This window comes from Octopus sinensis, linkage group LG1, assembly GCF_006345805.1.
Source record: "Octopus sinensis linkage group LG1, ASM634580v1, whole genome shotgun sequence".
NCBI classification, from domain to species: Eukaryota; Metazoa; Mollusca; class Cephalopoda; order Octopoda; family Octopodidae; genus Octopus; species Octopus sinensis.
Window position 1 is genome coordinate 210185585 of NC_042997.1, and position 12500 is coordinate 210198084.

The window sequence follows — 12500 nt, forward strand, 5'->3', positions numbered from 1 at the left end:
AAGCCCACTATTTGATTAGTAGCACACAAATTGCCAAGCCAAGCCCAGGAATTCTTCTGGGCTGTGGACCCAATTTTTTGTTATGTTAAGCCTGCTACCATTTTCGACAAGGGACAACGCTTTCTCTCCCCAATATTGGTCAATGAATCCTACAGGTTGACATGGCGCTGTTTCTCACAAACCCAAGAATCAGCCAAGCTGTTCCATGCTGTCTACCAACCCACAACCAGACACCTCCAACAATCGCATTGGAGTCTTTTTCTCTCTCTTTTTCAGGTTTTTTTTTTAAAATCATCAAATCACAGTTTTACAAGGAAACCGAGTAAATGTTGCAGGAGGTAGCAGCAGCGAGTAACAGGAAGAGGAGACAGAGAGAGAGAGAGGAGACAGAGAGAGAGAGAGGAGACAGAGAGAGAGAGGAGACAGAGAGAGAGAGGAGACAGAGGGAGAGAGAGAGAGGAGGAGGGAGAGAGAGAGGAGGAGGGAGAGAAAGAGTGAGTGAGAGAGAGAGAGAGAGGGGGGAGGAACAGGGAGTGTAGGGCTGCATTAAATAAGTTGAAAGAAAAAATAGGAAGCCGCTACGACGACCGGAACCGTCACCACCAGCACCATCACAATGGTTGGGTTGTCAGGAATCACTGGTCTTGGAGAGACGCTTTTATAGCTTCTTCAATCATCTCTTGCTCATGTTTAGAGAAATCCTGGAAAAAAAAAGATAAATTTTAATCATCATCATCATCATCATTTCAGTGTTTTCTTCTGCTTTTATTTTTTTTTTTCCCCATTCGTTTCAGTCTGTAGACTCTGGCCATGTTAAATCACCATCTCGAAAAATATCTGGTCAACCAAATGAATTCCAGTACTTCTTTTCTAAAACTTGGTACTTACTCTGTCGGTCTTTTTGTCAAACAATGTTGGCGGAGAGGATAAACAAACACACACAAACATATATGATAAGCTTCTTTCAGTTTCTCCTTACTCAGTCCACTCACAAGTTTTTGGTTGATCTGGGGCTACAGTAGAAGACACTCGTCCAAGGTGCCACACAGTGGTCTTGAACCCAGAACCATGTGGTTGGGAAGTAAGCTTCTTACCATACAGTCAATACCTGTGCTTCTCATCCCTGGGTTTTCCAAACCAGCAATGGGTCAGGCAAGACTAAATACCACTCACCTGACCAACCATAATATGTTAGACATCATCATCATTATCATCATTTAACGTCCGTTTTCTATGCTGGCATGGGTCGGATGGTTCGACTGGGGTCTGGGAAGCCAGGAGGCTGCACCAGGCTCCAATCTGATCAGGCAATGTTTCTACGGCTGGATGCCCTGCCTAATGCCAACCACCCCAAGAGTGTAGTGGGTGCCTTTTTACATACCACCGGCACAGGGGCCAGTCAGGCAGTACTGGCAATGACCTCGTTTGAATCTTTTTACACATGCCACCGGCACAGGTGCCAGTGGGAGCTGGCATCGACCACATTTGGATAGTGCTTTTATGTGCCATTGGCACAGGAGCCAGAGAGAGCTGGCAACAATAAAACCATGTTCACAAGAAATGTATCGCAAGCTTCTTACCACACAGTCAATACCTGTGTCTCTCATCTCTGGGTTTTCCAAACCAGCAATGGGTCAGACAAGACTAGGTACCACTCACCTGACCAAAAATAATGTGTCGGACATAACATACAATAAAACCATGATCACAATACTTACAACAAATGTATCGTATTCAAAGCGATGCCTCAAGCTCAAGTGACGAATGAAGTTAGCACTGAGTCTATGGGGATCACCCCATGGCATAGAGGTACATATAGGGCACACCTGTAAAATATGCAAACAAACAATACACCTGTAATACATATACACAAATAAGACACCTGAAAAACTGAAATTAATATAATCCAAATAAGAAAACAATGAAAGAGTTTATCAGTTCCTCACAAAAGACAACCAATTCCAAATGCTTCTATACCAATTCCATTTTCAACATCAATACATGCAACCTGGATAATTCTTTTAGTCTTTTACTTGTTTCAGTCATTTGACTGTGATCATGCTGGTCAAACAAATCGACCCCAAGACTTATTCTTTGTAAGCCTAGTATTTATTCTATTGGTGTCTTTTGCCGAACTGCTAAGTTACAGGGACATAAACACACCAACATTGATTGGCACAGGGTCCAGAGGAAGCTGGCAAACGGCCATGATCAGTTGGTACTTTTTACGTGTCACCGACACGGACGCCAGTCAGGCGGCGCTGGCATTAGCCATGTTCAGATGGTGCTTTATACATGCCACTGGCACAAGCATCATAACTACAATTTCCATTTGATTTTCATTTTGATGTTGGTGTTGACGTACTTGACTCAATCGGTCTCCTCAAGCACAGCGGGTCACTCTACGATCCAAGGTTAACACAGCAGGCTGTCCTGTGAGCCATGAACTCACTTCATTTGTTGGGTCTTCACAGTTACAACATATCTCCAGAGGTCTCGGTCTTTCGTCATAGCTTCTGTGAGGCTCATATATATATATATATGGTGTATCTGTGTTTGTGCCCCCATATATATTTATATACATATATATTTATATACATATATATATATATATATCTGTGAAAATGGCTTATTGGTAAGCAATGTTATTTCTAATCTCCTCCCTGATGAGGTTGATACATTTTTTCACATTATTCTTCCACTCAGATTTATTTTAATGCATCATTTGAAACATGTCGGTGATGTAGTGATATAAATTATTCAAATAATATCTTGAGCAGTTGTCTCCATTTTCCTTTACTCTCCTATATATATATATATATATATATAAAATCATGCTTTTTTAACTAATTGATGAAGAGCAATATATACAGGAATGAAAGACAATCCCCAACCCAAATGCATCAGGACATGGCACTGGGTGATGTGAAGTTCTTTAATCAGGAACCACGTGGTTGTGAAACAAACATCTTACCATGCAGCCACTCCTGGGCCTATGTATGTCATTTTATCAACCATATCACTGAAAGTAGATGGTAGCTGTTGAAGATGGAAACCCAGGAAGACATGGGATGAAGTGGTGAGGACTGATCTTAGGATGTTGGGGACTCACAGAAGAAATGACACAGGACCGAGATGTCCGGAGAGATGAGGTTCTTGTGAAGACCCACACACATCAGCAAAACTGAGTTCTAGAAGCGTTGTGTCCCACCTACACATGACAGAACCTTCACACACCCTACACCCAACAGACCAAACTACATCTCTCCGAAACTCTATCTCTTCCCTTCCTCATATTTCCTCTTAAAAACTGTTGTTATTATTATTATTATTATTATTATTATTATTATTATTATTGAGTGAGAGAGCAGTGCATGCCATCAAAGTGACACTGCGGTAAAATATACGAAGCCCAATATACCCATCATGACTACCTGTCTGATAAGGGTAGACCAGGCACATGCATCACAACCATATGTGCGCGACATGGTGATCTCATATCCAGATAAACAGCACATGACTTTACAGGTGGGGCTCAGTTAGAATTTTCTTCCGGTCAAATAACCCATCCCACTCAAAAGGTCCCTGAATAAGGATCGTTTAAGGATGATGAACAAAACACCCATGTTTCCAAAGGTGAATTATCCAGACCTCTAAGAATTCCTTTCAACACATGGCTATGATGCTCCCCACCACTTCTTCTGCTCGTGATCAGAGATGCACATATCGTCAGCCACTAAGGGACATGCTCAACTGATTAAGGTCAAACAACTGACAAGCAAATCTGTGGTATTGAGCAGAATATTATTATTATTATTATTATTCAGGTCACTGCCTGGAATTGAACTTGGTATCTTGGGGTTAGTAGCCTGACCTCTTAACCACAACACCTTATGCCTTTTGTTTTAGTCTGTTTTCCATGCTTGTCTTTCTTATCCTTGCCCGTTATTTCTTTCTCCAAGGAAAGGATAACACATTCACACACACACACACACACACACACACACATATGTATGCACCTGCATAGAGTACAACAAGGCTGGGGAGGTCAGCATTCTACTTTAAATAACAAGGCAATGACTAGTGACTGGGACCTTTGGAGATATGCTGTGCATGAGAAGACCTGACAAGCCAAGTAAGACCATACCCCCATGGCCTATGCCAGTGGTGTAACTGGCCCACTTATGAGTACCCCTCATTCATTTGAGAATAAATTTTGCTTGCAAAAACCTGTTGAGGCAAGTGAAATCAAAATCACTGACATGGCCAATGACAGTACCACCTGATTGGTACTTGTGCAAGAGGAATGTTAAAAGCAGGTCCAAGAGTGATTGTTGCCAGGGCCACGGATTGGCTCCCGTGCCGGTGACATGTGAAAAGCACCAGTCGAGCATGGTCGTTGCCAGTTCCGCGGCACTGTGCCAGTGGAATGTGACAAAACAACATTCGAGCATGGTCATAGCCAGTGCTACCAGACAGGCTCCTGTGCAGGTAGCATTTAAAAAACACCTTTTGAGCGTGGTCGTTTCCAGAACCGCCTCGCTTGCCCTCGTGCCGATGGCACGTAAAAGCACCCACTACACACTTGGATTGGTTGGTGTTAGGAAGAGTATCCAGCTGTAGAAACTTTGCAGTCCCCAGTCAAACCATCCAATCCATGCCAGCATGGAAAACGGACGTTAAACGATGATGATGATGAATGATAAGGGGTCATACCACTCAGTCCTGTCAGTAATTGTTGCACTGATGGGTGTGAAGGCCATGGCTCAGTGGTTAGGGCATTCGGCTCATCATCATAAAGGCGTGAGTTTGATTTCTGATGACACATTGTGTCCTTGAGCAAGACACTTTATTTCACATTGCTCCAGTCCACTCAGCTGACAAAAATGAGTTGTACTTGTATTTCAAAGGGTCAGCCTTTTCCCATTCTGTGCCATGCTGATTCTCCCTGAGAACTACGTTAAGGGTACGCATGTCTGTGGAGTACTCAGCCACTTGCACGTTAATTGCACAAGCAGGCTGCTCTGTTGATCAGATCAACTGGAACCCTCATCAGCACAACCAACAGAGTACCAATTAGCATCAATTAGCACTGATGGACTCAGTTTAAGTCTCTTTTTGGTTTGGTTGGTTAATTAGCCCCAGGTATATGACCTCTGACCCTCATTGACCACCATCAGTATGACCTGTGAATTCCACCAGTTACATCTATAGAATCTAATGTATCGTGGTCACTGCCACGACCACTGTGCTGTACCAGTATATTACTGGTACATTCTTTTTATGACAACAAAGTAAAGAAGGAAAGAAACTGCTGAGGACTTACAACTTTGGCATTGCTGGTCGAATGATGCGTGAGACAGTGTTGGACAAAAGATGGACAGTCGAGATTACGGACACCACAGTAAGGACATTGGAACGTTGATCTGTTGGGGACATTGCTAGGACAGGGTTGTGAGGTAGGAGCTACAGGTTTGAACTGGGGCATTTTTTTGTCCATCTTGCTGCATTGCATTGAGTGTTGCTTCAACTTGGAGAGACTCATCTGGAATAAAAGAGAAAGAAAGGAAAAAAACCATTAGTGGCAGGATGGCATTGGCACACAACCACTGCTCATAAAGAATAATCATTGCTAGGCTAATTAAAACTAATTACTGCAAAATAATCCTTCCTGCTCTCGGCACAAGGCCTATAGTTTTGAGGGAGGGGGAAAACCCATTCCATTAACCCCAGCGGTTTCTTCTTTTGCTCTTTCATTCTTATACTTGTTTTAGTCACTTGGCTGCGGCCATGCTGGAGCACCACCTTTAGTTGAACAAATTCACCCCAGGACTTATTCGTTGTAAGCTTAGCACTTACTCTATCGGTCTCTTTTTGCCAAACCGCTAAGTTATGGGAACATAAACACACCAATATCAATTGTCAAGCGATGGTGGGGGCACAAGCACAGACACACACACAAATACATACATATATATATATATATATATATACATGCATACATACATATAACTATGTATGTGTGTATATATATATATGTATGTATGCATGTATGTATGTGTATGTGTGTATATATATATATATATCACGTGATCACATGACCGACCAGGCTATCAGATGTTGCTCCACGTCGCTGGTCACAATGCACTTTGCATTGTGTTAGCCTTCAAATGACGCCACCCGCTGGCTAAGCGAGCAGGCCAACAGAAGAAAGAGTGAGAGAAAGTTGTGGCAAAAGAGTACAGCAGGGATTGCTGCCACCTCCTTTTGGAGCCTCGTGGAACTTTAGGTGTTTTTGCTCAATAAACACTCACAACGCCTATTCTGGGAATCAAAACCGCAATCCAACGACCACGAGTCCGCTGCCCTAACCACTGGGCCATTGCACCTTCACATATATATATATAAGGCAAATAAGAAAATGGAGAGGATAAACAGTTGATAAACATCGGAAAGACAGGGATAAAGAGTCTTCTGGACTTCACAGAGTGTACGAGAGACAGTCTATCATAGCATCAGCACAAGACATGTCCTCAATGAGTGATGACCAAAGAGGTCACTTGAGCCAATGACCTCTATAAGAGAGAGGGAAAGAGAGAGGGGAGAGAGAGAGTGGGGAGAGAGAAAGGAGAGAGAGATTACAAAGATGGCAATGGCTATCCCCTTGCCAATGCTTACCTTCTTCACACACCACTGACATGTTCCTTCAGTATTTGATATTCTGGCCTGAATGTCCGTTGCAGTGTGCACAGAACGAGGATTAAACACTGTCCGACAGACGGGACATTTTGGTTCTGCTAGAGCCATCGACAACGAGATACAATCCATGCAGAACCTGGAACCAAACAAGAAGAGATGCAATGGCAAAAAAAACCAACCTTTTTAGACAATAGCAATAAGAATGGAAAATGTTCTGAGGTGCTTTCAGCAGAAAGTGAATGCAACACAAAAACAAGAATATTCATACAAACAAAAATAAACATTAAACAACAGCTGGATACGGGTAGGGATATTTCTATCATTAATGCGGATACATGGGGAAAAATTGGGAAACTGAGGTTGAGTAAACGGGCGATAAACTACATTTCATGGGTGAAATGTGTACAGACATCACATTTCAAGGAGAAACATGCAAAGCCAAAATATTCTTTGTGGAGAATACAATCAATCTCTAATGGAATGGAAGGTTTAAGATTCCTGTGGAGTACAATTCAAGAGCCGTAGTTGTTATCTATAATCGTGGCACCTGTGCAGGTGGCACGTAAAAAGCACCCACTACACTCGCGGAGTGGTTGGCGTTAGGAAGGGCATCCAGCTGTAGAAACATTGCCAGATAAGACCGGAGCCTGATGCAGCCTTCTGGCTTCCCAGACCCCAGTTGAACCATCCAACCCATGCTAGCATGGAAAACGGACGTTAAATGATGATGATGATGATTAGGATTTAAATTCCAATCTACGAAAAGTTTCCCTTCTACAATATTCTTAAAAGAACATAAAAATTTTCCAGCAACTCGGGTTAATACAAAGGAGCCTTGTAGGTGTAAAAGACTAACTGGCATCTCTTGTCAAGAGTACAGGCAACAGTCAGATCGCTGATGTTGGATGTGCACTCTGATGTCATTATTTGATTGCTGTTATTCTGAGCATTTGTATGTAAAGATCAGTTGTGTTTTTCAGGTTTTTACCCTTAACTTAGAAACGGAGAACGACATAGGGCTAGATATAAAATATAAGCCATTTGGGGTGAAATCTGTGATAATCGCGATTGATGCTAATAACCTGGAATCGCATCATCATCATCAGCATCTTTTAACGTCCGTTCTCCATGCTAGCATGGGTTGGATGGTTCGACCGGGATCTGGGAAGCCAGGAGGCTGCACCAGGCTCCAGTCTGATCTGGCAGAGTTTCTACAGCTGGATGCCCTTCCTAACGCCAACCACTCCGCGAGTGTAGTGGGTGCTTTTTACGTGTCAATTATCGTCAATTAACATCTGTTGTCCATGCTGTCATGGGTCAGATGGTTTGACCAAAATTGACATACTATGGAGCTGCAACAGACAACAGCCTGTTTTGGAATGGTTTCTGTGGTTGGATGTCCTTCCTTATGCCAACCATTTTACAGAGTGTGCCGGAAGCTTCTACAAGGCACCAGATCAAGTGCATTTCATCAAATGAATCATCATCATCATCATCATTTAATGTCTGTTGTCCATGCTGCCATGGGTTGGATTGTTTGACCGGGGCTGGCAAGTTGGAAGGCTGCACTAGACCCCAGTCTGATTTACCAAGGTTTCTACGGCTGGATGCCCTTCCTAATGCCAACCACTCCAAGAGTGTAGTGGGTGCTTTTACACGCCACTGGCACAGGTGCCATTTGTGTGACACTGGTATCTGCACTGACTGCAATTTCACTTGGCTTGATGGGTCTTCTTCTCAAGCACAACATAATGCCAAAGCTCACGGTCATTGCCTCTGTGAGGCCCAACACTCAAAAGGAGCTTTTCACATGCAACACTAGCATCGGTCATATTGCTTCCATGAGGCCCAACACTCAAAAGGTGCTTTTCATGTGCCACTGGCACAAGTGCCAGTTACATGGCACCATCATCAGCCACAGCTACAATTTCACTTGGCTTGACAGAGCTTCTCGAGCACAGCATCATCATCATCATCATCGTTTAACGTCCGTTTTCTGCGCTAGAATGGGTTGGACAGTTCGACCGGGGTCTGGGAAGCCAGGGGCTGCACCAGGCTCCACTCTGATCTGGCATAGTTTCTACAGCTGGATGCCCTTCCTAAGCCAAACCACTCCATGAGTGTAGTGGGTGCTTTCTACGTGCCACCTGCACAGGTGCCAGGGGGATCCGGCATCGGCCACGATCGGTTGGAGCTTTTAACGTGCCACCGGCACGGAAGCCACCCAAGGCATGGCTGGCAATGGCCACGTTCAGATGGTGCTTTTTATGTGCCACCGGCACAGAAGCCAGCCAAGGCGGCGCTGGCAATGGCCACATTCGGATGGTGCTTTTTATGTGCCACCAGCACAGAAGCCAGTCGGGGCGGCGCTGGCATCGGCCACGTTCGGATGGTGCTTTTTATGTGCCATCGGCACAGGTATCACAACTACTATTTCCATTGATATTTATTTCGACGTTCATGTTCATGTACTCTCCTCAAGCACAGCATATATATATAAACATATATAAATTTTAAATTTAACAATAGGATAAAATCTTCATAAGAAATTATCAGGTAGTTAGTGTGAAAAACCTCATAAGAGAAAAAAATCTATAAATTTTTTCACTTGAAAAAAATTTATTTATATTATATAGAGGGCATTATTACACATAACTGCCACACACTAGGTGGGACTTTTAAAGTCAAAACTACCAAAATAAACAAATCGTACTGAATGCAATTTTCAAAGCGAGTCATTTAAAAACTAAATGCAACTAAATTCTGTTTTTAAATGACTCGCTTCGAAAATTGCATTCGGTACAATTTGTTTATTTTGGTAGTTTTGACTTTAAAAGTCCCTCCTAGCGTGGGGCATTTATGTGTAATAATGCTCTCTATATAATATAAACATATATACATACACACACACACACACACACATATATATATATCATAGTCATCATCGTCGTTTAACATCCGCTTTCCATGCTAGCATGGGTTGGACGATTTTGACTGAGGGCTGGCGAACCAGATGGCTGCACCAGGCCCCAATCTTGATCTGGCAGAGTTTCTACAGCTGGATGCCCTTCCTAACGCCAACCACTCCGAGAGTGTAGTGGATGATTTTACATGCCACCGGCACGGGGGCCAGTCAGGCGGTACTGGCAACGACCTTGCTCAAATGTTTTTCACGTGTCACTGGCGCAAGTGCCAGTAAGGCGATGCTGGCAATGATCACACTCAAATGGTGCCTTTTACATGTCACCAGCACGGAAGCCTCTCTGTCAACGATCACACTCGGATGATGCTCTTAGCACCCCACTAGCACGGATGCAGTCATTGAATTTGATTTTGATATCACTTGCCTCAACAGGTCTTCGCAAGCAGAGTTTGGTGTCTAAAAAACGAAAGGTACGCATAAGTGGGCTGGTTATGCCCCTGGCATAGGCCACAGGTTATGGTCTCATTTGGCTTGCCGGGTCTTCTCACGCATGGCATATTTCCAAAAGTCTCAGTCACTAGTCATTGCCTCGGTGAGGCCTAATGCTCGAAGGTCATGCTTCACCACTTCATCCCAGGTCTTCCTGGGTCTACCTCTTCCACAGGTTCCCTCAACTGCTAGGGTGTAGCACTTATTCACACAGCTATCCTCATCCATTCTTGCCACATGACCAGACCAGTGCAGTCGTCTCTCTTCCACATACAACTGATGCTTTTTAGGTCCAACTTTTCTCTCTAGATACTTACACTCTGTCAAGTATGCACAGACATTACACATCCATCGGAGCATACTGGCTTCATTCCTTGCGAGCTTACGCATGTCCTCAGCAGTCACAGCCCTTATTTCACTTCCATGTAGCATGGGTGTTCGTACACATGCGTCATACAGTCTACCTATATATACATATTATATATATATATATATATATATATATATATATATTATATATATATATATATATATATATATATATATACACTCTAACATTTATGTTTTTTACAGATGTCCTTCGAACGTTGAGCCTCACGGAGGCAATGACAAGTGACCAAGACCTTTGGAGATATGCTGTGACTGAGAAGACCTAGTAAGCCAAGTGAGACCGTAGTGGTAGCCTATGCCAGTGTCGCATAACCAGCCCAGTTAAGAGTACCCTTCAATCATTGGACAATATACTGTGCATGGGAAGACCTGTTGAGTCAGGTGAAATCATTGCTGTGGCCGATTCCAATACAGCCTGACTGGCTCCCGTGCCAGTGGCATATAAAGAGCACCATATGAGCATAGTCAATATCAGTACAGCCTGACTGGTCCTGTGCTGGTGGCACATAAAAAGCACCCACTAAATTCTCAAACTGGTTGGTGTTAGGAAGGGCATCAAGCTGTAGAAACCTTGCCAGATCAGATTGGGGCCTTGTGCAGCCTTCTGGCTCACCAGTCCTCAGTCAAACCATCCAACCCGTGCCAGCATGGAATGCGGATGTTAAACAATGATGATGATGACAGGTGATTTTTTAATATATATATATATATACGACACTGGCTCCTGTGCAGGTGGCACATAAAAAGCACCATTTGGGCATGGCCGCTGTCAGTACCACTAAACTAGCCCTTGTGCCAGTGGAACGTAAAAGCACCCACTACACTCTCAGAGTGGTTGGCGTTAGGAAGGGCATCCAGCTGTAGAAACTCTGCCAGACCAGATTGGAATCTGGTTCGCCAGGCCTCAGTCAAATCGTCCAACCCATGCTAGCATGGAAAGCGGGCGTTAAACGATGATGATGATGATGATGATGACATATAGTATTTACTATATACTAGATATTAGGCATACTACACACCATACTAGTAGGGAAAATGCAGTAGCAGGAACAATAACAATCTTAATTAATTGAACTTGGAAAAGTGAAAGACAAGAGGAACCTTAAAGATATTACAGTTGAAGTACGAATTTGAGTTTGAATTTTGTCTTTTGGGAAAAGTTGATTCCTGAGCCTCATTTTACGTTTTGTCCCAAGGTTCCAGTGGGATATCTTAATTTTTAATTTTGACATGAGTAGTGTAATATTTTTACAGTATACCATACCTCTCAGAAAGCCCATAGGAAAGAAATTAAAAAACATGTGTGTGAACTGCCACGGGCAGTGAAGTATGGCAGTTCGCACACATGCATCATACAATCTACCTTTCACTCTGAGTGAGAGACCCTTTGTCACCAGTAGGGATAGGAGCTTTCTGAACTTTGCCCAGGCTATTTGTATTCTAGTGGTGACACTCTCTGAGCTTTCACCTCCACTACAAACTTGGTCACCCAGGTAGTGGAAGCTATCAACTACTTCTAATTTCCGCCCTGGAGTGTGATGGAATCTGTTTTCTGAGTGTCTGTGGTGTCTATTGTCCCTGTGCATCTGCCGCGCATGAAAGCTATCTTATCAGTTAATTTCCCTTTGATGTTCCAGCACCTCTTATGTGTCCATAGCTTACACTGCTTACATGTTATGGAGCTTCTACCTACACCTTTCCTACAGATCGAGCAGGGCCACCTACCTGAACAGGTGTGTGATGAGTTCGCCTTCCTACTTACTATAACTTTGGTCTTTGCTACATTGACTCTAAGGCCTTTTGATTCTAAACCTAGCTTCCACACACGAAATTTCTTTTCTAGTTCCAGTGGTGATTCTGGTATGAGGGCCAGGTCATCAGCATAGAGGAGCTCCCAGGGGCAACCTGTCTTGAATTCCTCTGTCATCATCATTGTCATCGTTTAACGTCCGTTTTCCATGCTAGCATGGGTTGGACGGTTCAGCTGGGGTCTGGGAAG

The 12500-nt window shown here is 43.5% G+C and overlaps 1 protein-coding gene across 1 annotated transcript in view; it reads right to left on the reverse strand.

Annotated features, from left to right (window-relative positions):
* Positions 1 to 256: 256 nt before the first annotated feature.
* Positions 257 to 12500, reverse strand: part of LOC115209958 (E3 ubiquitin-protein ligase RNF166) — a 17044-nt gene continuing 4800 nt past the window's right edge. The window contains exons 2-5 of the mRNA XM_029778604.2: positions 6679 to 6835; positions 5327 to 5545; positions 1719 to 1826; positions 257 to 701 (exon numbers count right to left, since the gene is read on the reverse strand). Of these exons, the coding sequence (XP_029634464.1) occupies positions 636 to 701; positions 1719 to 1826; positions 5327 to 5545; positions 6679 to 6835 (550 nt within the window). The 3' untranslated portion in view covers positions 257 to 635. The remainder of the gene's footprint in view (positions 702 to 1718; positions 1827 to 5326; positions 5546 to 6678; positions 6836 to 12500) is intronic.